The sequence below is a fragment of the Orussus abietinus genome, unplaced genomic scaffold, assembly GCF_000612105.2.
Source record: "Orussus abietinus isolate OABI.00-Male unplaced genomic scaffold, Oabi_2.0 scaffold57, whole genome shotgun sequence".
In the NCBI taxonomy this organism is placed as follows: Eukaryota; Metazoa; Arthropoda; class Insecta; order Hymenoptera; family Orussidae; genus Orussus; species Orussus abietinus.
The window spans coordinates 15,143-41,105 of NW_019394270.1; the positions used below are offsets into that span (position 1 = coordinate 15,143).

General features: G+C 38.9%; 2 protein-coding genes across 12 annotated transcripts in view; one reads left to right on the forward strand and one right to left on the reverse strand.

The window, feature by feature from the left end:
* The window catches only part of LOC105697085, a 33,171-nt gene extending 7,514 nt beyond the window's left edge, over positions 1-25,657 (reverse strand). For 2 of the 6 annotated variants that reach the window (XM_012420083.2, XM_012420081.2), the window contains exons 1-10: positions 24,569-25,657; positions 16,979-24,466; positions 16,488-16,615; positions 15,824-16,379; positions 14,512-14,841; positions 13,895-14,405; positions 13,640-13,824; positions 13,414-13,561; positions 13,042-13,248; positions 12,217-12,332 (exon numbers count right to left, since the gene is read on the reverse strand). In XM_012420083.2, the coding sequence (XP_012275506.1) occupies positions 12,217-12,332; positions 13,042-13,248; positions 13,414-13,561; positions 13,640-13,824; positions 13,895-14,405; positions 14,512-14,841; positions 15,824-16,379; positions 16,488-16,615; positions 16,979-24,466; positions 24,569-25,211 (10,312 nt within the window). In that variant the 5' untranslated portion in view covers positions 25,212-25,657. The other 4 variants (XM_012420082.2, XM_012420085.2, XM_012420087.2 and 1 more) reach the window with 4 other exon arrangements.
* LOC105697087 (diphthine--ammonia ligase) lies at positions 1,770-8,462 on the forward strand. Of its 6 annotated transcripts, XM_012420092.2 has the most exons (14): positions 2,062-2,213; positions 2,705-2,981; positions 3,056-3,267; positions 3,641-3,825; positions 3,960-4,033; positions 4,167-4,347; positions 4,657-4,748; positions 4,842-4,932; positions 5,014-5,188; positions 5,295-5,462; positions 5,585-5,886; positions 5,979-6,306; positions 7,488-7,589; positions 7,663-8,462. In XM_012420092.2, the coding sequence occupies exons 3-14, from the start codon at positions 3,153-3,155 to the stop codon at positions 7,965-7,967; spliced, it is 2,118 nt and encodes a 705-aa protein (XP_012275515.1). In that variant the 5' UTR covers positions 2,062-2,213; positions 2,705-2,981; positions 3,056-3,152; the 3' UTR covers positions 7,968-8,462. The 6 variants fall into 6 exon arrangements, with proteins under 6 accessions (XP_012275513.1, XP_012275518.1, XP_012275515.1 ...); XM_012420090.2 differs by lacking the exons at positions 2,062-2,213; positions 2,705-2,981 and adding an exon at positions 1,770-2,055; XM_012420093.2 differs by lacking the exon at positions 2,705-2,981.
* Positions 25,658-25,963: the final 306 nt, after the last annotated feature.

The following is a 25,963-nucleotide window of genomic DNA, read 5'->3' on the forward strand; positions in this document are numbered from 1 at the left end:
GGAGAACAAAAATTCAATAAAATTGGAAACAGAAGAGCATTTATATTCCCAGCGAAGCCCATAATCCAAGTCCATACCTCCGTCTTCCTCGCTCGACGATTCAGTCTGGCCATTGGGGCTGGGGCCTCTCGATCTTCGACCATTTCTCACGTTTTCCGCGTTTCTCTCGGCCAGAACCATCGTATACGACTCTCTTGCCTCTTCCTACGTTGAACGATAATTAAATTTCTCGATCGCTGGAACTTTACGCGTTCGAAACCCGCCGTCCAAGCCGCAGCTTGACGAGCATACGAAATGGTTCCGTAGACTCTGGCTTGCGCTTCGTGCGACCGTAGCGAAAGCAAAGATGGCGGCGCCTGACAACCGTTCCTATTGGTCGCCAGTTCACGAAGGAAAAATCACCATTACCACTTTCCGTTGGTTTCGAAATTAACTTTGTACCTTTCGACTAACGATTGCCCTATTTACACATTCCGCATGCTAATTAATAATATTTTATTATATGTATCTTGGAAAAATGGAAGCACTTTCACAAGTTCGTACGCCTCGCGTTTCAGGGATGCATCCAGGGGTTGAGACGCCCGTCCTACGACTGCCTTACCGGCGGAAGGGCCATGTAATTTTACCCCTATAAAAGTTCTCCACGAATTGCTTAATCCCTAAAACTTCACGGAAGTGCCCATAGTACGGAAAACGAATCCGGGAATTTCGTTCTCTCGGAAGAAATTTCGTCATCCACGTATATTTATATTAAAAGAAGCAAGTCCTAATTTACATAAAAATGTAATCAAGCCAAATCTAATAAGGAAACGAAATATATACGCTGCAGTAATTAGATATCATTTTTCACTCTTCCCTTTGGTTTAACATAAACAACGCAATGTAGATTATATTTAATTATGTTAATCGATATTTCCACGTGAAAATAGTGGTGTTAATTTTATATAGATATGGATTTATATTATTTGTTTATACTTTACATTTTATATTGAATTTCATTCAAGAAATAAGTAGGGCATTAGGATGTCGAGACTCGGATGTTCATAGGCTTGCCGCCATATTTAATAGCTACTTTTGGACGCTTGTGATTGGCTCATAGTTCTATATATAACGAATTGTAATGTTAGTTGATCCCTACCCCACGCTGTCTAGTTCACAACCTATCTCTTTCTGACTCATTGGTGGAATATGACCCTGTTGCACTATCTAGTCAGTGTTTTAAAATTTACTACTTACCGTTGCTAGCATCGTTGGGACTCTTTCTCTCGTATCGCGGGAGATAGAGATAAAATAACGATGAATTTATCACCTGAATTTCAGAACACGGCTTAAATTAGTAAGTTACCTCTCTTTTGCATTAATTAGTGAAAATTTACTAATTAATGCAAAATAAGCAATCTTAACCATAACAAGCAAAGTGGGGGTAAACTCGAATACGGAGTTAAATAAATTTATTCAAAAATTGATCCCATATTGAATCAATTTCTATCGATTAAAATGAGGAAAGGAATGATTTAAGAAGTCCATCCATCGGTAAAATTAATTGGTGCAACCACTTGTTTACGTTTTCTGTTACAAATATAAATTCGTATGTTTCTCGACTTAAATAATAATTTTGCCACTTTGGATATAGTACGTTTATACAGTATTATACTTGATAATTACATTTTGTATTTTAGTTAAATACTTTCGGGCAAATGTGCTTTCCCTGAAGTAGCCATGTAAGAACAATTTTAGCATCACCCTGTGTGTGGTGACGTCACGAACTACGGTCGCGTGTGTTTCACCTGAGGATCTGTAGCAAAATATGTTCCTCTTATTTCTTATTACTAAATATTATATTATACGGGGAAAGGAATTACCTGATTATTTTATAAACGCGATTCCTATTGCGAGGAATTATGAAAAAGCATTTGTTAAAATGGTTTTTATAAAAACTTAGAATAACCTCAATTATCTGAAGTTGTCGGTTTGACCACCACGCGACGCCACAGTGCAGATTCGCAGTCGTTGATGGACTTTGCCGTAGTAGAGAGTATCCTCGACAATTTTAACGTAAATATTGCATTTATTGACATTCTGGTACTTATTTCGGTAGAATTGGATTCCGGACGGCTATTTCTAACCTATTACTTTGCCATTTCTTAACGACATTTCGTAGAATCCGCTTATTATCCTCTTCAAGAATAACCGAACCAAAATTTTTTCTGCAGGTATTTTTTTCATTCCTATCAATTTCTTGCAATGCGTTTCCAAACTATGTACATTGTGTCTTGTTCAGACGTTTCGACTTTGGCTTTTGTCGTTAATTTTGCAATTGATGCACTGTTCGATCACTATCCTACTCACATAAAAATATATATGACTTCCACTCAGTATCACATAATTTTACCTTTGATTCATTTTGCTTTTTCTCTTTTATGAATGACTTATTTGCAATATCTAAATTGTACTTGTAGTCATGGAAGTTTTGGAACATATTGATACACATTAAATTATTATTTGTCATAATCCAGTGTTGCACTTATCGATTCGCATTAATTGGGATATAAATGTTTTTGGTGCTACAGGTTCGCAATTATTTGTAACAAATATCATAGAGGAGTTAAATTAAGATTAATCTAAGTTCTATTAATAAATCATCCTATAGTCGGTTTTTTTATACCATACTTCTTAATCAATTGATATAAAATGTTTATCACAGTTGCTATAAAAGTCTTCAGCCTAGTGACGTAACTACATGGAAAGTTTCATTGATGCAATAGCAAGTCCTTATCATTAAAAAAACAAATGAAACATGTAAATAAGAACTAAGGATCGCTGCAAAGTATGAGGAATACGTAACTCTGATATGGCTGCCAAGTCGTTTCTTGTATTATTTCGTGTGAATTTTATATTATACTATTGTGGAGATAAATAGTGTTAAATCTTTGTTTTTACTACAAGTGGCATAATCAATATTGGTTATACAAAGAAGAGAAGTATATATTTGGCACAGCTCTGTTTTTCTTTGTAAGCACTAATGAACTAATGACGTTCCTTTCTATCATAATAGATGATCGCATGAATGCAGTAACAGTGACCTGCATCTACTACATCATAGACTTCTCACAGATTACTTATCTGAAACTCAATAAAACCTATACCCTAAAATGAGGGTTGTGGCATTAGTCAGTGGTGGCAAGGATTCTTGCTTCAATATGATGCAGTGTATAGCAGCTGGCCACAAGATAGTAGCTTTGGCTAATTTGTACCCTGTTGGAAAGGGTAAAGAATCGATTTTTATATCGGAATCTTTTTCAAATAACTTTGCTAGACTTAAAATCATCTCGTTAATGTTAAAACCTTATAACTTTTACTGTAAATTTTATAATTGTCTGGATGGAATATTTATGTCAAATTTGTAAGTGATTTATGCGCCTATGAAACATTGAGCAAAAGTATTAAGACATTAAACAGTTCTTCAAGTAATCAGGAACCTTTTTATAATTTCAAAAAAGTTAGAAGGTATTTACATTAAAATAGAAATGTACTATGCATTATCCTTTTTTTTTTAGAATTTGAAATCAAAGTTTATAGTGGAAAAAGGAATAATGTGAATTTCATGATTATTTTGAATTAAAGATTCATTAATTTTTAGATGAGCTGGACTCATACATGTTCCAAACTGTTGGCCATCAAGGGGTGGAGTATTTAGGTGAGGCGATGGGTTTGCCGCTGTATAGAGAACCAACATTTGGTAAATCGTTGCTGAGGGAGAAACATTATTTACCAACTGAAAATGACGAAGTTGAAGATCTCTACAGGCTCTTGGCCAAAGTGAAGGTAGTGAAGTGTACTCATTGCAGTTGAAGAAAAATGAATAATAGAAACTGCGTTATAATCACAGTACAAAGCCTGTTAGATGTTTTTCCCAGTATTATTTCCAGCTGTTTCTTTATTGTAGCTTTTATTTCCAGGAAAAGGAAAACGTGGATGCCGTCTCCTCTGGCGCAGTTCTCAGTGATTATCAAAGAATCCGCGTGGAAAATGTGTAATTAATTTATTTTAAAACTTATACATGTATGATAATGAAATATGCTTGAAATTACGTTCACACACGTGCGATGTTTGACGAATAACTTAATATGTTAAATATGGAACTAAAAGAAAAGGATCTGTTTCAGGTGCAACCGATTAAATCTTACCTCTCTAGCTTACTTATGGCGGCGAGATCAAGAAGAATTATTGAAGGAAATGATCGAATGTTCCGTAAATGCAGTACTGATCAAAGTAGCATCATTGGGTCTGGAGCCGAGACATTTGGGCAAATCTATCTCTGAAATGCAATCTCACCTCGCCAAAATGGTAAGTAAATGTCGTGGTGATTAATTTGACATAAGAATATCGGTTGCTTTCAATGCTTTGCTGTAAGCGTAAACCTAAATTGGACCTGTTCCAATTCTTAAGACAGCACTTGGGGTGGAAACAAAATTTCAGGCAGTTATTTTGAGATGAGCATTTTGAACCAAACGATGTTACAAGAAACATGTAGAACAATTAAGTGTACAATGTACACGTATTAAGCATTTACATATTGTAAATTTCACTCAAAGTTCACACATATTTTTTATGATAACTAAGAAAATAATTGTAAGATATACGTTCTCTTTACAGAAAGAAAAATATGGTGTCAATGTCTGTGGCGAAGGTGGAGAATATGAAACTTTTACTCTCGATTGTCCATTGTTCATAAAAAGCATTGTAATGTAAGTTTAAATAGCATCACAATTTGTAAATATCATATGTTGCATATTAACTGTATGTATGTGTACATGAAATTCAATCGTTATATTTTATAGAGACGAGTATGAAAGTGTTGTGCACTCTAATGATGAAATTACGCCTGTTGGATATTTGAATTTTAAAAAGATACATTTACAAGATAAAGACGTGAGTACTCGTTAAGTTCGTAAATAAAATAAGAGCTTCGCAGGAAAATCAGGACATAAAAAGAAACCAAAAACATTACAGGGTGGAATAGAGAAGTTAACGTTACAAGAGAGACTGAGGTCGGTTTCGGTAAAAGCACCATATGACTACATGGCTGAGATCGTAGGACCAGAACTGCAGGATGGCTGCAATTTGTCGGACGAGGAAAACGACGAGCATGAAAGTGATAGTAAAAGTTTAAGAACGTCAAATTCTGGTTAATATTTTTTTATAAATAACAAATTAACAGCTGTACAAATTTCAAGTGACTACAACCTAGTTAAAAAAAAGAAAAGGACCTTTTCACGTCAACGTCTTTACAGGTCAGTTCAACCCACCTAGTCCTATGGAAATTGTCTACGAAGAAGAGGATTATCCAGACATGGCAACGTCCAACAAGAATCAGAACGGTTGGGCCTGGTTCGGAGGTATCGTAGGGAAACATCCTGTAGCGAAGCTTGCCATGGAAGAAGCTCTAGACAAATTAAGCAGTAGGTAAAATTTACGCTTTTCTGAAATGTTCTTATTGAACATGAAATTAAATAACTCGTTCCCTATGCTGCAAAAGTCTGGTGTCGATCATAGCCAAGGTAACAGTTCCTCGTTCGTTTAGATCTAGTCAAGAAGGAAAACCTCCAGATATCGGACATCGTCGCGGTGACGCTGTACATCAACGATATGTCAAACTATTTATCGATAAACGAGGCATACGTCTCAAAGCTCGGTAAAACGAATCCGCCGGTTCGTGTTTGCATTGCGTGTCCGCTAAACGTCCACGTCGTCCTCGATGCCTTGGCTTATAAGGAAATCAGTAACGTTGGAGACAAGGAGGTCCATAAAAGACACACGATGCATGTTCAGAGCATAAGCCATTGGGCCCCTGCCAATATTGGCCCGTATTCTCAGGCAGTACGAGTAAGTAAAGAAGTAGACGAAGGAACAATTCCTCGAGTTGTCCCCCACGGTTGACATTACGCATGCTAACGCGTCGTTCGGGAATTCTCTAGGTGGGTGACATTATTTCGGTGGCTGGACAGATCCCTTTGGTGCCTGGCAGTATGACGATCCTAGACCTAAATATAAAAAGGCAGTGCCGCCTAACGTTGAGGCACATCAATCGAATCGTCAAGGCCATGGACTCGAACACGCAACTAAGGGATATCGTGCAGGGCATCTGTTTTCTGACACATCCCAGTTATATATCCGAAGCACGGAAGGAGTGGGAAAAGCGGACGAACAATGCCATCGTGGATTATGTCGTTGTACCGAGTCTGCCTCGAGGAGCCCAAGTCGAGTGGTGTGTTTGGGCTCACAGAGATAACAATAGATTCGAATGTACGTAACAAGGCAATAATAGTAACGAGACGAGACGTATTACTATTTATACAAAACAGACGGCCACTCGGCAAACAACAGCGAGCGCTCACATTGACACTGACGAAACGGGAAGACATTCGAGTAGTCTGAATTTGGTTTCAACGATTAAGGTAATGTGAAAGTGGCGTCGAAGGGGTTTCGTTTATCAAACTTTTCTCCGAACTGGGCGTACCGAATCATTTCAAACTTTATAACGTGAACATGGAGGCTTTAAGGAAGGTCTTGACATACATGAAATTCAATTTTTTTTTTAATTTGTTTATAGGCGTTCTTAACATTTTTTTTTATAAAAAATGAAATTTTCATGAGCGTCAAGACCTTCCTTCACATTGCCCCCATAGCATCCAAGACATCGTTCACAATGTGAAGTTTGAAACCATTTAGTACAATCAGTTCGGAAAAAAGTTTCATTCACCCCTCAGATGTCACTTTCACATCCCCTTAATGCCCGATTCCACCAACCTCGGTCAAAAAGTTAATCCTCGGTTACAATGAGTTGCACGTTCCACCACATTTTAACGGCGGGTTAATTTCCGTTAACCGCCGTTCAGAATAACCAGTCAAATTCGATCGTTTCGCTTCATTCAATTGAATTTCAACCTAAAAACTGCACACATATAAAGAAAACATGGATTATATTGAGTATGTATTAACATCTTACGACGAAACGGATGAAGACGCTTTTGATTTTATTTACAATTTCTTAATGATCGAAGTACACTTGAAAATATTTTATAATAATTCTTAACACGTTCCGTGCCACGCCGTGTACCAGCCGATGTTAACACGTATTATCGGTGGTACACGTGGCACGTAACGTGTTAACCAGGGAATTTTACTTTTTGAGGCTAGCATCTGTGAAATAAATTCTTGCATGAAACTAGTGGGACTTCGTGTCTCGAAATCACGCGAACGCGTGCATCTACAATTCAACTTCCTTGTACTTACTCAATGGTGTTTACAATTAGTTCATTATACGCTCCAAATAAATATGGTGGAACATTTACGTTTTTAACCCATAATTAGCTTGGACGTTAACTTTAACCTACAGTTAGGTAATCAGTGATTTAACCGAGGTTGCTGGGACTGGGCTTGAATTTGATTAGAACGATTAAATCGTAATTTCTCTTGGTTTTCAGATGAAGAGACTGGAAGATGTGTCGGTAACTACAAAGTCGCTATCAGGCGAAGATGGAATTACGAGAATACGGTCTCAGCGATCGTTTGTTATTTGTCCACGGGTAAATAACGTTGAAACGCGCCTGGGTAAGGGATCCTTCGCTGACTCTGGCTAAAATTCTGCATATCCCGCAGGTTCATCAAACTCCACTGGGAATTTAGTAGCCGAGACAAGTCTGAGCTCCGCCGAGCTGACGGAGGCCGAGCTGACCGAGGTGTTCGAGTACTTGCTCTGTAAATTAACGAAAGGTTCTCAAAGCGTAAATCCGACCTGCAGTTTGCGAATCTTTTACAAGGTCGGCAGCTCGCCGGGTCCGAGCTTCATCCAAAGTGTCCTAAGTAACTTTTCGACGCGGAATCTCGTAGTCACCATAATACCGACGACGCATCTCCACAACTTCAACACCTTTCTGTCGGTGTGCGGTATCAGGCACGAGTAAGGCGCGAGATTATTTTTATACGTTGTCAATTACACGTGGAAATTGAATAAGGGCGTGTGCACTTGATAGTCCAGAGGAGCCAACTATCGAAATGGTTGTGTACAAAATGCCTCGTGTCGCGAACACTTCTACACGACACGGCGATGGAGATAAAAGAGTCACTTACTTCCTAACCAATTGAGCCTCGTCCGTTCAAACTTGAAATACCACTAAATATCTAGTCCACCTGTCGTACGAGTAAATTACACGTCAACACTCTTCCGGCTCGAATTACTTTGCACGTCCATCGGCTGTCCGTCTGACCATTTCGCTGGCATTAAGGGGATGTGAAAGTGGCATCTGAGGAGTCGATAGTTCATAAAACTTTTCTTCGAACTGAGTGTATCAAATCGTTGCAAACTCTACAGGGTGAATATAGAGGCTACAAGGAAGGTCCCGACACTCATGAAATTTCATGATCTTCGGGACCTTCCTTATACTTTCCATATTTATATTGCAATGTTTGAATCGACTCCGTACACCCAGTTTGGAGAAAAGTTTCATAAGCAAGGCTACAAGAAAGGTCCCGACACTCATGAAATTTCATGATCTTCAGGATCTTCCTTATACTTTCCATATTTATATTGTAATGTTTGAATCGACTCCGTACACTCAGTTTGGAGAAAAGTTTCATAAACAAGGCTACAAGGAAGGTCCCGACACTTATTTATATTGTAATGTTTGAATCGACTCCGTATACCCAGTTTGGAGAAAAGTTTCATAAACAAGACCTCTTTGATGTCACTTTCACATAACCTTAAATTCGCACTACGGATACCTTACGTTTCGGCTAGTCAACGGGTCGAGTGCAATTGCGAACTGACCGTCCCGTTAGTGTAAGTGCTCTAGATAACTCAATCCGTAAGTCACGTACGTTCTCTAATTTTGCTCAGGGTATTCTTTTTTATTCATTAAGTGTCACACACGGAGTGTTTAAAAGGCGTGATTTCCCCCGGCGATTGAATGTACACGGCCATCGTCAACCAGGGTATACGAGTGATTGTAAGAAATTCATCAACGGCAACGGCGAAGCCGTACCTCAAATTCTTCCGACTTTTGCACGGTGTATATCAGAAGTAATCGAGTTTCTAGTTCATCTACACTTTTGTTATCCTTCGACAGAGGGGATACGAGTTAAGTCGATTTTCAACATACCCTGGTTGTAGCCAGGTCAAGAGATATGCAACTCCGATACTTTTGACAAATGAAACGTGTTTCTGCCGCGAAGGTATCCTAAAGTGATCCAGGATGAATCTTGTTTACGGATATGTTGACAAAGAAAACAAAGGAGTTCCTTTCGCCTCTGAGATCGATAAGTCAGTGCTCGGTTAATAAAGGTTCCTCGTGTGGAAGTATCAGCTTTGCGATGACTTAGGGCATAGGATGATCATCGAGTCAGGAGCGCACGCACAAACTTTCGTTAACAGTGCTCATTTGTTTGTAAAATATGTCGCGTGGAAATAGGAAATTCTAGAGAGGGTACGTCACGACTTCGTACAGTCAAATTGGCACAAGAGAAGCCAGAATTAATGCTTTTAAATTTCTCGATACTGGTTTCGCTATTGTTTCGTTTTTCCTTCTTTTTTTAATCGTGTAAATAATGAAGAATAGTAAAAAAATACTCCTGTAATTAGTGTTCGATGAGAATGTTGCATGCTTAAAAGGTATGCCTCAGCTCAACGAGTAGGATCCGTTTATCGAGGCATTAACCATTGCAAAAAAAAGGGGAAGTTAAGATGAACGCAAGATAAGTTTCAAGACGAAGGACTAAAGGAAGAAGAAACTGCTATATGTGCGAAGTGATTACTATATTATTATAAATATGTAAAAAATATATAATGCATCCACGTAAACTTGCAACAAACACTGATACAAGAATTACCGCAAACGGAAAATAAATAAAATGGTATATATTTTTAAGAAACCACCTCTTGCTTCTATATTTTATTATCTTTCTTTTTTTTCCTATTTGCAATTGCGTGCGATATCCTTACAGAATATAAAAGGACCTATCCATCGTAGGTTACCAAATGGAGGACTTGTGTTCGGTCTAATCCCTTTTCCAATCCGTGTTTAGTAGAGCACGAGATCAGAAAGAGTTCATCGAAGGTGTGAACAATGATGCGTTAAAATGGCAATTTTCATTACACGTGTTTGATACTTTTTACGCGCTCTCTTTCTCTCCTGAGAAAACGAAAAGGACGACGAAACTATACAAAAATCACATCGCTAAGATGCATCCGCTACTCCTGAGCAGTCCCGACGAAGGCGATTGTCAGGCTTTTTTTTTTTAATCGAAAGACCATTACTATACAAATCACCTCTAATATTTCTTTTTCACAAGTCGTGGAGCGCTATTAACAGAAAGCATTTAACATTAACGAACGGCAGTCATTTACGGATCCGCCTGGCAGCATTCGAATCAAAATGGCATAACACTCGACGCATTTTCAATGATGCTCTTGAGCTCCGTACAATAATTTTGCGAGTGCGTCAACTGTTATCTACATTGTAAAAAAGGGGAAAAAAAAATTTGTACGTTATCTACATAATCGTTATAAATATAAAAGTAACACTTAAACGTTCCCCTGGTTATCAACGGTCGGTTCATTACGTTTTCGTCGTTTTAGGGGTTAAAGGTTTAGTAGGCTGCTGTCGACTCGGCGCGCAGAAATCACAAAGATAGTTTTTCTTGTCGATTACCGTTCCCTTGGTCTCCACGCACCCTGACAACATAGAGACAATTATGAAGTACTTCGGAAATCGTTACGAACTTACAGATGTACGATACCGCAACTTCATTACATAACCTTCAAATGCATGATCAAAAATTAGCCTACTAGTTCCCGGCTCCACCAACCTCGGTTAAATCATTGATTATCTAACCGTAGGTTAAAGTTAACGTTCAAATTAATCATGGGTTAAAAACGTAAATGTTCCACCACATTTATTTGGAGCGTAATTAACTAATTGCATACACCATTCGAAGTATGTTGAATTGTCGGTGAACGCGTCGCGTGATTGGCTGAAACTCCGATCGACTGGAAAGCAAAATAGATGCACCGTTTTCGAGACACGAAGTCCCACTAGCTTTATGCAAGAACTTATTTAACAGGTGCTAACCTCAAGAAGTAAAGTTCTTTGGTTAAGAATTAATATAAAATATTTTCAAGCGTACTTCGATCTTTAAGGAATTGTAAATAAAATAAAAAACGTCTTCTTTCGTTTCGTCATAAGAAGATGTTAATACATATTCAATATAATCCATGTTTTCCTTACATGTGTGCAGTTTTTAGGTGAAGTTCAATTAACTGAAGTTAAACAATAGAATTTGGCTGGTTAATCTAAATGGCGGTTAATGGAAATTAACCTGTTAAAATGTGGTGGAATATGTAACTCATTGTAACCGATGATTAGCCTTTTGACCGAGGTTGAAGGAACTGGCCATTCATTTCTCTCGATAGAAGCAGATATACAAGAAGTAGCCACGACTAAATGAGTACTAACGATAAGAGAAAAAGTGTTCAATGAGAGAGAAAAAAAAGTTAAACTGTGAAAAACCGAAACATTCCTCGATCAAAGAAATTGAAACTGCACAACCATGTATAGCAATGAAATGCTTTCTCTAATCTTTGCTCTCTTCTGCACGCTAATACTCTATCGTGAACACAATTAAGTACATTCAAACATGACATCCACGTTTAAATGAAACGTCGAGAGTACAAAATTACACGGTTGAAAAACAACAGCTAATTGTTTATGCTTATCGACTATTTTACAACTAACGATGCAAATAGCTCCTCTCCAAGGTCAATAAAGAACTATTGATAACAGGGTATCGATATGCTGATTTTCCGTCACCGCTCTCACTGGAGATCATGAAATTCCTTTACCTGCGTGCAAGGCATGATTTTTCCCTTAACCAATGTATTTTTCAAATTTGTTAACAAAAATCATGAAGATGTTTCAAGATTTCCTAGCGCCCTCCTGACTGTTGGATATCGCAATAAATTTTTTTACCTTTCTACGGATTCATTGAAATGTTTCCAAATTACGGAGCATTGTTATCCCAATATTGAATGCTTGTCGAATTCAATGCTATTCTAAAGTTTCCACGAGTTACACCATAGCCCGACATGACATGCATCAAAACTATTTAGACAGTGCAATCGAACTAGAGGACGGAGCTTAATGAATACTGAAAAAATACCTAAGTGCAGATATTTGTCACATGCGCTGCAATGCACTAGATTCGGTTCCAGGTCGAGCCTCGTAGCACTGTAACAGCGACTGCAGTACGGGCAATATCGACCCTTTCGCCACAGCCTTATCAACGTATAAACGATTATGGGGTTAGTGAAACGAGATCCCACATCGATTCACTACTTTTAGGGCCATCGAGCAAGGATAGGCAACAATGAATTTTTTTCTAACCCTGTCACATCACCGACATGAAGTTACTATACTACTTATTGCGTTGTTCGCAGTCACATTCGACCAGTAAATAAGCAATATAATTCCTTGTTAGAAATTATAATGATGAAAGGTCGTGTACCGAACATTACCGGAATAAATAATGCAACGAACTTTAATTGAGGTTATGTACTGAATCACAAAAAATCTACCATTGCCTATCTTTGTCGATGAATGAAACACTAGAAGAGGGAAAGAGAGCTTTAATACCCGAAATGTGTTATTTCTTAGTGAATCAATATGGTACAGCTAGAGAAATGTATCGCAGTAATTGCTAAATATTGCTTTTAAAGAAATACGTATCGATCGTCGATGCTCAACGTTCGAATTAGGTTAGTATCAGATGCAATGCCTTGGTAAAGTTCTAAACCAGGTAGATTACCACTTCATTTTGAAGTTGTATATTTTGAGTCCCTAAGATTGCCACGAGTTCCATCAAGCGAAGGTAAAGCTCTGTACAGACATTCGTCATTGAAAACAGTACGCAATGCAGCGATTCTCCTCATTGGGCATTTGCCCTTCATACATACACGATCGATAACATATTTGGTAGTCGACTTACTTCGAGCAAGGAACACAAAGTGTGGAAACGTAGATCTTGGTGTTCTTCTCTCCCTTTTTGTATTCGTGTTGCCATTGAGCAACGCTATTCCTATCGGAAGTTGCACCGCCAGCTTCCCTCGAGCCACAATTTGCACACACCGCGCATTCTTGACAATGCCACCTGCCTTGAGGTACTCTCCTTAATCCCACGCAATAGATATGGTATCTGCACGTTAAGAAGTGAAATCACTGACATGACGTATAGCTCATAACCATATTTTTTTATAATAATTTGCAATTGGTTACCATAGCGAGGAATAGATGGCAAACTATTATCTACATAATATCGTTCTTATAAATTTCAGATTGACAAACAAAACAATAAACCTACCCTCGATCACACATGTCGCAGAAGAGCATTTTATCCTCATCGGCGGGATCATGACATTGAGCGCATGTTTTACAATCTGTACATTGCCACGCATATGCTTGTATGTGTGGTACCATATCTAAAGTTAAGTCGATACATGAGGGATGAACTGGAAAATAAATTGTCCACGTGATTAATACGATAAAAATTATGCGCATAGTTAAGACATCGCTCAGGTTTTACGTACCGTTTCCATTGCACGTACCACACTGAATTAATATTTCGCTTTTACTATGCTTATTTAGCGTTTTTAAGCACATCTTACATTTGACATTTTTCAATTCCTCCTTCTGAGCTACCATCTCTATGTCCACTTCATCCATCGTTGATTGTGACTCCTCCGTGTCCTGAGTACCTTCGCTGGAAGACGAACTGCAGAATATGTTAAATATTAATTATTTAACATTACTAATTAATAATTAAGCATAGACGATTTCACTACCTTGAATCATCGGATGACGAGTCACTGTCACTGTCACTTTGCGAGCCATCGGACTGGCTGTCGAACTTTCGTTCGTTTGGCCTCATCGGACCATAAAGAACTGTATTTAGAGGATAATATCTTAATTCCGCAGGTGTATATTCTCGATAATAATCCGTATACTGTCCGGGTATGAGGGCAACTGGATAATGACTGACTTTTCGATCCTCCTCGACCTTCTGCTGTTTCTTTGGCACGTGTATCGTGAAAGTCTGCAGGTCCAAGCTGCATTTTCGACTTTCCTTTCGAGCCTTGTTAAAGTTAACGTTCCAAGACATCGCAGACTGGACAGCCATTTCTGCCAGATCTATCCTGTTCCTTTCGGCATTAGCAGCCGCGGTTAATTCTTTCTGCTTCTTGGAATGTTCTTTGGCCTGTTTTTCTCGCATATGCTTACGATATTCTTCGTACTGATCGGGGAAATCGCTGCACATTATGTCCAATACTTCGGAGCTGCATACAGCGGTTAAGCCTAAAACACAACAATAAATTAAAAACAAAACCAAAATTCACTATTAAATTACAATATTTATAAGAAAAAAAAAACACGTTACAGCAACATTTTCTTTTCAACTCACCCATGTCACACATAGCTTCGCTAACAAGACCATTTTCTCTCAGATAGCTTCGCTCTTCCATGTCAACTATCCTGCGTTTTAAATCCGGATACTTTCTTTTGAAGGACTTCACTCCTAAATACTGCGATATCTGCTCCTGTATCATGAAAGTTTCCCCCTTTCGATCAAGAGGCCACTCATACTCCGCTATCTTGTCGACAGTAAAAGGTCCTTCGTCAGGATCAAAATTAATTTCCATTCTTCGGTTCTTTATTTTGACTTTCTCTGATTCGGTTGTCGCAGTGCTGAGTACGCTGCCTTGAGATTCTTCATTAATTATCGTCTCCGATGCTGAAAACATGAAAATTAAGATTAGTCATCGAGTTCAAGTCAATACTATATTATTAAAAAAAATGTGTACTTCAGGTTTCAAAAGTGCACGTACGTAATGTAAGGTGCGGTGAATGCACATATTTGTGGAGTTACAAGTTTCGTTTGGGACACCCGGTATGTCTATACAAGGAGGAAGGAGCGGTAATAGGATTACTGAACGTAACACGTCCTTTCGTAGATCGAAGCCAGTGAATTTAAATACGCTGCGACGAGCAACCGTAAAAGCACGATAAATTAAGACTTTTAATGTGTAACGCTGCAACGATGTTATATCCGAAATAGCATCGAGGAACGTGCAATCACAAAGGAACCGCATATTTCTTAACACCACACACTCCCTAAACATCGAACATGTCGCACTACATCCTCGAAATCAACAAAATCGGCGTTCCCTTTACTTAAACGCGCCATGTCATTTCACATTTGGGAACTTGGAGATCTTAGAACATCAGAAAAAGATCTATTTTTAGCTGCCTCACTTGGAGGTCCACCAATACGTTTATGCTTTACTTTAGTCTATCTGGTTTACTGATATAATACCGTTCTTCCCAACTTTAACGACCGGAGCTCTATATTCTTATTTATACATGCATTTAAAAATAAATTAAGCACTTACAATTCAAACAAAGAGCCCCTGAATGGCGTACGTGAGATATTACGTTGCATTAGCTTTACTTTAGTCCAATTTGTATGAATAAAATAAAAATATCTAAATATCCTACATTGCAAGTAGGAACTGGTTACACTTTTGAGTGTCATAATAATGCGGTTAATTATATCATTTTATAAACTTGAAAATATAGGTTCATTTAAAGATCAGTTATTATATATATATATATAATTGCTTTCCTTTCGTACTGTTACTGTACGTGTTTAAATATGAACACACATGTACTATGAAAATAAAATTAGTAAGTAAATAAAAATGATAGTAATGTACCTAGAGCGGATAGATTTCTGGCAGGAGTTTGAGACCTCGATCCAGATTCTGCACTCATCCTGGTCTCTTCATCGATGACTTGGACAGTGGATATAGATTCGTTTCTGGTGGGCTCCTTCTGTTTATCCATATCGGTGGAGTGTTTCTTCGACAAAGGTGTCAACCAGTTCTGATGTACTGGAACGATGACTGCTTCCTTCCCATCTGTTGTCTTTTTCTCTTCTAATTTGCTCCCAGACTTTTCCTCGATAATTACAATCTCTGCTTTCTCATCCTCCTCTTTGCCTTCACGGTTCACTCCAATTACAGATTTGTCATTAATGGATATAAGTTCGGCAAGTTGCTGGCTAGCAATGGGTCCTTTTAAATTGCTCGTGTCCAGTTGGGCACTACTTCTAGGATCTAAAATAGTAGCCTTATGTGGATCCAGGTTTTTTCCCAGTTCCTTACGGGCCACTTGCTTTTCACCTCTGCTCGACACACTTGTGCTATTACGGTCCATAGCTGGCTGTTTGAGCGCCTTGTACAACTCGGACGATTTCTTCCCCTTTTCGACCTGTATCATTTCAGACAATTTTCTTACTTTCTCGGCCTGTATCGATTTGGCTGATTTTTTTGCTTTTTCGATCAGCATCGATTTAGATGACTTTTTTATTTTCTCTACCTGCGTCGAAGACTCCTCAAGAGTGATCAAAGCCATGGTGGAGTTCTCGATTGCTGTCAAGTCCTGCTCGATTCTGGCCTTCTTCTCATCGGGCATTTCTACCTTGTCCATCTTTCGTTTACCTCGTCCTAGAGGAGTAATAAGAGCAAACTGTTGTTACGTGGTATTATATCAGAAACTGAAAAAAACATATTAAGGTATAAAATTGAAGAAATAAATGTCCAGCATGTCGAATTACCCTAAAAGAGTTCAGCAGAATACAGTCCGCTTTAAATTGTTTTTAGACGTCAAAGCAAAAGCCTACAAAGTAATCAAACTAATAATAAAATCACATATTATCACGACAAACGTTTCGAAAATTATTAACACAGGTAACATACGTGTTCGAACTACACAATTCCAAAACGGTATCATTTATCTGGTAAAACAAAATGGTTATAACAGTTTATTTAACATAAAATAAAATAAGGTAACATCAAAGTTGTACAAACCTCTTCCTCGACCTCTCTTAGGTGGAGCATAGCTCTTTTGAATCCTGCAGGTTCTTCTAGGCCTCTCGTTCTCCCTGTGTTCGACAGCATGAACTACCTGTGGAAGGTCATCCAGAGCCAAAGGATCTCTGGGAATAATCATTTCTTGTATCGGCTGCATCATCTGAGGAGGAAGAGGATTCCTCCGAGGCCTTCCTCTCTTCCTGGGAATTTTGATTTCCGGCATTCGGATGGGTTGGACCTCCTCTATTATCATAACGTCTTGGCTCGAATTAGAATTTTCGTTAACAATAATTAATTCTGGCCTGTGCTCGATGATCTCGCAGTCAGAGCCCACTGGAGACATGGCTCTGTTCTTTCCTAGAATGTCTTTAAGCTTATCACTCATCGATTGATCCTTCGATTTGGACGGCCTCACTTGAGTTATACTAATTTCCTGACTAATTACGCTCATTTGCTGCCTACTTATCACACTGGTTTTTGGATCGAATATCATCTGCTTGGAATCCCTCATCATAACAGGCTGGATGGTCACTTCAGGCAGGATCTGAGAGAGCTTTGCCTCGAGCTTAGACTTCTTTGATTCCACTGGAGAAATAGTAACTTCCTTGCGTTTCGGTGAAATGTTAGCTCCACCACTTTCGTGTTTTCTGCTTTGAAGGTGAATAGGCTCGATCGTTAATTCGGCTCTGCTGCTTTGAACGAGCGTTGGATGTCCTGTTTTCATGATCTTCAACGCGGGCTCCTTGCCGGGTTCGACATCTTTGTGCTTCTGTGCAGAACCGTGTGTATTTTCTGAAGAATCTTTGCCTTTTTGCGAAGAACTACCTTCTGCCGATGCATCACCTGGGATGATTGTGGGGTGACCTGTCTTCGAGAGCTTTATTTTCATTTCCAACGAAGGATCGGTGTCCTTCCTTTGCCTAGCGGCTTTCTCCTTTTTCTCAGACTTCTCTGGTTCTACAATTGAGGCATCTCCAGACTTTGATAGCTTTATCTTTACCCCCAAACAGGATTCCATACCTTTGGATGACTCCATTTCTGAGGTCTGCGCAGGCTGTGCTGATTCTTCCGAAGGTTCACTTTGAACTATAGATGCATCCCCGGTCTTTGAAAATTTGATTTTCATCCCCAATGGAGATTCCGTTTTCCTGATCGTTTCCTGCGGTAATTCCAGTTTTTCTTTAATCTTTGACTCATCGGTCTCCTTGTCAGAGTGAACAATAGAGGCATCCCCACTTTTGGATAATTTGATCTTCATTCCAATTGGAGACTCAGATTTCTTCAATGCATCTTTTGCAGTGTCAGACTTTGAAGTTTGGTTGGTCTCTGAAATCTCTGAAGATTCTACCATTACTATGGATGCTTCTCTACCTTTCGTTACTTTAATTTTAACACCTTTGATGGTCTCTGATTGTTGCGAGGCCTCTGATTTGTCCTTATTCTTCAGACTTTCATCTTTATCCTTACTTTTCTGACCAGCTTCCTTAAAATCTTCGGGAATGTCTCTGTGAACTATCGATGCGTCTCCAGTTTTTGACAGTTTGATCTTCATACCTAATGGTGACTCAGTTCGCTTGGGAGCCTCTGGAACCTCTAACCTATCTTTGTGGTCTTCGGAATCATCTGTTTGGATTATCGATGCGCCTCCACGTGTCTTTGAGAGTTTAATTTTCATTCCAATGGGCGAGTCGGTTCGTTTCGGGGCTTCTTGAGCACTTTCCAATTTATCCTTAGCTTTGGACACTGCTTCTTTCCCTTCTTCGGACAAATCAGACGGTATAATAGAAGCATCGCCGGTTTTTGATAATTTTATTTTCATACCAAGAGGAGAGTCGATTCGTTTTGGAATATCTTGAATAATGTCTAGCTTGTCCTTACTTTTTGACATTCCTTCTTTGTGTTCCTCTCCCAAATCGTGCTTTTCTGGCTGAATAATAGAGGCATCTCCAGTTTTAGACAATTTAATCTTCATGCCGATCGGGGAGTCCATTCGCCTCTGAGTCTCTTGCAAACTGTCGTGTTTATCTTTATGCTTGTACATAACCTCTTTCAGGTCTTGCTGAACAATGGAAGCGTCACCGGTTTTCGACAATTTTATTTTCATCCCGATAGGACATTCTATCCTTTTAACTTCCTCGGAAGACTCGTGTTTGTCAGATTGGATTATCGAAGCATCGCCTGACTTTGATAGTTTGATTTTCATACCTATAGGAGACGCAGACGACGTATCCTCGGCATGCCACTGACCAGTATCTTCCACATTTTCGTTTGAGATGATGGAAGGATGTCCTCCTTTGGACAGTTTCAATTTGATTTTCCCTAATTTCTGACCAGGACTATCCTCCGGATTTGGAGAGTTTGCTGCTGAACGTATTTTGGGACTTCTCGGAGACCTTGGCTCTCCACAGTCGGCGATTGCAGACTTTGCTATTTTTAGAATTATCCTAGGAGATCCTACATTTTCAAAATCGTGCTTTTCAGAATCCTTTCTCGGTGTATCAACGAGTTTCAATTCAGCCCTTTCAGACGACTTGGGGGACTCCAACATTTTCTGAAATGCCGCCATTTTGGCATCCTTTTCTATAAGCAAACTCGTTTTCGTAGTGGTCAATGTATCGGAGAGTTTCAATGCCTCTGGCACTGGGATTTCTATTTTCGGGGGTTCCTTTAACCTCTCCTCCAGTATCGACACTTTAGGAATTGGTTCGGAAGTCTTTCTGATACTCTTTGAGACACCCGTCAAATGTGACAACACTTCACTACTAGTAACACTCTTTCCTCTACTGTCCTTTTCACTTTTCTTAGTAATCAAAGCGTCATTAGAAGAAGTCATAAAACTCGGCTCTTCTTCTGCTCTTTGTAGATCATCCGCAGCCTTCGATAAACTTTGACTTACTTTCAACTCTGCGGTCAATTTTGCTTTTCGCTCGCTTTCTAATTTTGCAGCTTCCGATATGATCTCAGCTTCGGATATGGCTATTGGATCTGCAGAAGACTCAGAAAGTTCTGCAGCCAATTCTGCAGCGTCGTCACAGATGTCTTCCTCCGGTACAAAAAGACTGTCATCAGCTGCTGACATATCCACTACACTATTCACCATTTTTGGTGACAGTAACAGTGGAGAATCTATTGCTTGTTCTTCAGACTCTTGTAGAAACTTAACCGCAGATTCTATTTCAGAAATTTCAGAATTGGGATGAGAACTCTCAATACCTAACGGTATGTCATTCAGAGCTTCGTTCTGATCGGCATCCTCCAGTAAAAGGTCTTGGGGTATTTCGATTTTGGATTCATCCCCTAGAACAGCACTGGTATCGAGAGGACTAGTTTCATTACCTGAAGCCAATTCAAAAGCCATCGTCTCTAAATCATCTGTCAAATTGGGCTCGTCCGTACCTAGAGTCTCTCCTACGACAAATGATGCTTCATCTTTAATTTTTGCTTCGTTAGCCAACTCTTCACCTACCTCCAGTAACCTAGCAGCTTTAGCGTCCTCCGATTCATCGTTCAAAATTTTCGTAACTTCTGTCTTTGCGGTATTATCATCAAGTTCTGCACTGTTTGTACTGCTTAAACAACCACTGATAACATCCGTTATGTAATCCTCGTCTTTCAAAATGTTGGAACCGCGATTTGTCTCCCCCAATAAGACGGACGCTTTCTCTATAGGTTGTATGTCCTTTTGCGTCTCTTCCACTATTTTCTCCACTTCACGTTCTACTTCCTTCAGCACAGATCCTTCACCTTCAGCCATTAAATCAAGTCCTAAAAGTCCTTCCAAAGAATCCATATTCTGTGCTGTCATCGGATCTTCTAGTTCTTTACATATCGACTCTTCGGATTCAACTGGTAACTTGTGTGTTAAACTTTCAATCGTCGCTTCCACTAATGGAGATCCAGTTGGATCTGCAAAAGCCTTTTCTACCTCTTCCTCGGCAACTGTGTCTAAAATATTTTCTAAACCAGTTATCTTCTCGGAAGGTTGATTCTCAGTCAACAAACCTGCAACATCGTCCACAGAATTTAAAATACTTGTTACAATATCTTGGGTACCTTGAGATTGATCATCAGAAAACATGCCTGCCACTCCCTCCGCTATTTCCAAAATATTCTTCAAATTGTCTTCGACTTCTTCATCAGCTTCTGACTGTTTCTCAAGTATCTTACCTTTCTTTTCGAGTAATGCCATATCGATGTCATCTTGGCATTTTGGGCTGGAAGCTTTAGCCACACCTTGTACATCCACTAGAATATCATCAACTTTATCTTCAGGGTCTAACGATAAATTGATTTCCACCTGATCCTCTGTTTCTTCTTCCGCATCTTTTACCTTAGGCGTTGTATTTTCGTTACCAAGATCAAATGCTTCCGATTGTAGTTCCGAATCTTCCGGATCGAGTGTTAAATTCATATCCTCCTGCGTTTCTTCTTCGATTTCAGTAGCTTCTAATTCTTCGGCACAGAGTTCTTTCTCCGTTATGTCTTCAAAGATATCTGAGAATTCATTTCTATCGTATTGCACGTCTTCACTATTTTGCTCTTTCTCTATATCCTGAAAGGAAGCTTTAGCACCGTCTGCTTGAGTTGTTTCATTTGTGTTAAGAAAAGACTCTTCATTTGCTTCAGCCTGTTTCAAGGATTCGACAGCCTCGTTGGAGATTGCTAGATTAAGATCAGAGTTCAAGAACTCTGTTTTGTTAGGTCTTTTCGAAGAGTCTGCATTTTTTTCAGAATTATGATTACTCTCACTAGGTTTAACCATAAAGTCCACTTGTTCTTCGGAGACTGCCATCTCAACAGCAGAATTTTGAAGCTCACTATTTGTATCAGCCTTGTTCGAACATTTTCTGCTTTCTTCAGGATTTACAATATTTACCGAAGAAGTTAAAAGTCTGTTATTTTCACTGGTCTCACTCAAGGTTTCAGCACCTTCCTCGGAGGTGGAGACGTTAAGTGCTGGACTTGAAAACATGTTACTCGTATTAGACTTACATGAAGAGTCCACATTTTCTTCAGAAACAGGTATGTCATGATTGGAGGTTAAAATCTTATTGTTTACGTTGGGTTCGCTGGAAGAGTTTGCATCTTTTCCACTGTCTGTAATTTTCAGAGCAACACTTATGAGTTCACTGCTCTCTTTAAGTACATCCAAAGATTTCGTTTCTCTTTCAGATACTGTTATAGCAGAAGAAGAACTTGGAAGTTTACTAATATTACTGGATCTGTCTGGACAGGCTGTATCTTCTTTAATGCTCGCAACATTTATGGTAGATTCTAAAAGTTTGCTGTTTTCATCACTCATACCTGAAGTGTTTTCTTTAGAATCTACATTATCACGAGAAGAAGTCAATTGCTCATCATTTTCAACAGGTCTGTCCAAGGAGTCTGCTTTATCCTTGCAAATTGCACCCTCGAAGGTAGAATCTATTCCAGATGACTTATTAACATTGTCCGGTTGTTCAGAACTAGTTGCATTTAAATCTCCAGATTGTTCAGCTGCAATCTCTGAATTTACCTCTGCAGACTTTACTTTGTTTAGAAATTCCGAAGGGGAATCAATAGATTCAAAAATATTATCCGAGGATGTCATTGCATTCGTCTCAGACATGATATTTGCCAGTAAATTTGTAAATGCATCCTCTGAATTCTCCTGAATTCCAGCTGAATTGTCTTCTTTGTTCGATTCAAATTCTTCTACTTGTATAGAACTGGCGGTGACTTCGGAAGGTGTATCATCCACCTTTTTGAGATCCTTATCTTCATTTAAGTCTACTTCTTGCGGAATTTTGTCATGAATTAACTCATCATCCACGTCTTTTATTTTAGGTTCGGTTTGCAATTCTATTTGGGAAGATTTGCTTTCTTCTGAAGTACCGTTAGAAATCTCAGTCGTGTCAGGTTTAAATAATGTTTCAGTCACTGGGGAAGTGGAAGTACTTAAAGTAGGCGTTCTTTCTGGATTGATTTCTTCATTATTAAGAGAATCAGAGCTAAATTCTTTATTAGCAATTGTGTCCGATTTATCCTTTAATGTATTACTTATAGAATCTTCATCAGATAACGCTACATTTTCTACAGCTTGTTTGTTTTCAGTAACACTTAGTGTAGGAGAATTGGCCACTTTAGATTCATTTACCGGAGGTCCATCTTCAGCTGTATGAAATAATTTATCACTTTCTACATTATCTGGATTGGTATCTTCTGATATTTCATTAACTTCTCCCACTGTATCTTCTTTTTTAGGTGATGGTGTTTTGATAAGATGCTCAGTCGTTTCGTCCTCAACCATTTCCTTCACTTTCTCTTTTACAACTAAGACTTGTTCTGAACTTTCAATGGATCCTTTTTCAATATCCGAAAACTTATTTTCTAAATCCATTTCAGGAAGAATATGCTCCCCTGATTGAGATTTAGGAAGATTTTTAGTTTCGAGCTCATCAGATGGATTATTGCGTTTGACTTGAGAAAGTTTAGCCTCTTCGCATTTTTCTTTATCGTTTAAATGTTTAAGATTTTCCTGCTGAAGAGTAGATTCCATTTCAACAGAAGCTTGAATTTCTACAAGTTCATTGTCTTTTTCTTCGGATCGAGGCGTTGGTTCTTCCTTCTCTTGATCTTTGACTTTATCGTCTTTGAGTTCTTCAGATTTTTTTTCAAGAACAGAATCATTAATGGCTGCTTTACACTCAACAGTATCATGTAAATCTTGATTCATGGCAATTTCATCATTGGAATTTGCTTCTTTCGCTGTTACACCTGTTTTATCTCGTTGCTCATTTTGAAGTGATGACTGATCTTCTAATTGTCTGACCTCTGCTTTTAATTCTATGGGCAAGTTTGAAGTTTGCTCAGTATCTTCCTTTACCTGTTCATTTTGTTGAAGTAAGATACTATCAGAATCATCATTTTGTTGTTCTTCTTTGCTTTCCGCAATCTCAGATTCACTCTGTACATTTTGTGAAATTGTAACAGAAACGTGAGATGAATCTATCTCCACTTTTTCAATGGAATGATCCTTTAACAAAGTAACATTAGATTTATTTCTTAAATGCTTTTTGGCATCAACAACTCGTTCATTAGCCTCTGCTTTAGGCTCACGAATTACAGTTTCACTGGAAGTTGTTGGCTGGTCTTCGCTATCTTGAGAATCATCAGAAGTATAAGCCTCACCAATTAGCTGAAGACTTTTACTTAAACTGGATACATTTGATTTAACATCTTTATCTTCTTGTGGTTTGTTTGAGGCTTGTAAAGGATCAAGCATTGAATCTTCTGCTGAATCTTCTTTATGCTCTTCCATGTCTGCTTCAGCATTAGCAACTTTTACAACATCGGTAACAGTTTCTTCTCTTGCTTTTATCGGAGCTTCTTGTGCTTTTGTACACATTGGATCTCCTAAAGATTCATCAGGAATTTCAGAAGTAACATCTATATTTTCACTACTGATTGCAGCATTCTGAGATATTGTACTATCAGCAGAAATCTCTGAAACAGTTTCACAATGTAATTTCATGATAATCAATTAAGATACAAGATAGACATAAAATGCTTATAAATTATTTCATGCATGTAAAATAGAATTCTTACCCATGGAAGCAACTTCAGACTTGTTTTGTGCATAAACAACAGGCCTATTATCAGTCTCCAAACATGAACCCGGGCCGGGTTCACATTCTTTATTTAATCTTGTATCACTACTACTTAGATAGGTTTTAGAGCACTCTGGCAACTGTGACGTGTCAAAATCAACATCGTTATTAGAGTTCAATTCTGAATCGTTACCGTACATCTGTCCCTGCAGCGTATTCATCGAGGCCAAGTCCTCCACTACATTAAAAGTATTTTTACAAGAACTACCGTCATTCTGTTCCGCACCAGCATCCGTAATGTTCCTGTTCAAACCACTGTTTTTATTTGCACTGTTATCGCTTTGTATTTTGGAGTCATTGCTGTCCTTTTGAGAAGACTCTCCCTTTGAGTCGGTTATCATCTGCGAGAGAGCAGCGATTTCGCTCTCCAGCGTGGAATCGCTGACTGCCTCGGATTGAACGCCGATAATATCATTTATATCCATCATGCTCAATGCTTCGGTATCGTAGGTTTCGGAATCACTGTCGATGCAGTAAGGAGGGTAATTACCAGGTGAGGTATCTTTTGCTGAAGAGTCAGTTTTCGATTCCTTATCCTTATCTTTCGAGCCAAGCAGGCCCATTTTAGGACTCTCAGACATTGTTTCGAAACCCAACCTTGCGGAGCATTACACCCATCCACAAAGTGTCATGTTTATCATCAAACCATTGACTCAATAGCATTAGGTTAATGCACGGAATACTTTAACATTATACCAGATTACCTTAACTAATGGTGGACACGAAGATTCCACGAAATCTGCCCAGCTTGAGACAGCCTACGGTATTGTTTCCGAGAATTCAGATCTGCATCTGGGGAGTAGCTGTATCACGTTTGTTTGCACTAACGTATGCAAGACATAACCAACATTTTTTCTTCTCGCTAGTCTATCGATTTTCACGTCACAAACGCGGAATGCATTCCCACCAGCGAGTCATCGAGTTCGACTACATCTCTACGTCGTTCTTAGTCTCACTGTATTGGCCCTAGGTCTTTCTCCATTTTATCATAACTCATTTTTAATAGCACTAAATACTCCGACCGACGCTAAATGTCTACCGCGATTGACCACAGGGGAACGACATTTCCATGTATTGGAGTGTAACCAGAGATTAGCAACACGATGTAGTACAGAGTGCCTGTGGTCCAAGTTTCGCAACGATCATGAGCCATCTAGCGACGGTGCCCTAAAACTGTTCCATATTTCCCTTAAGCCAGTATATCACTCTTCGGCGGCGTCGCACAACGGAGACATAAAAGATTTTGATTGGCTGTAGAGACTATTGAGGCGGAAGTCAATCAGAGGTTCTCATTGGCTCATGTCTCAGCCTGTACAAAGCAAGCAAGAAAAAT

What these genes read in the sequence shown, in the direction of transcription:
- LOC105697087 (XM_012420090.2), top strand. Translation starts at nt 3,153, where the DNA reads ATGAGGGTTGTGGCATTAGTCAGTGGTGGCAAGGATTCTTGCTTCAAT. An exon ending in TACATTTACAAGATAAAGAC is followed by an intron (nt 4,933 to 5,013) that starts GTGAGTACTCGT and finishes AAAACATTACAG; the next exon opens with GGTGGAATAGAGAAGTTAAC. An exon ending in AGCTCTAGACAAATTAAGCA is followed by an intron (nt 5,463 to 5,584) that starts GTAGGTAAAATT and finishes TCGTTCGTTTAG; the next exon opens with ATCTAGTCAAGAAGGAAAAC.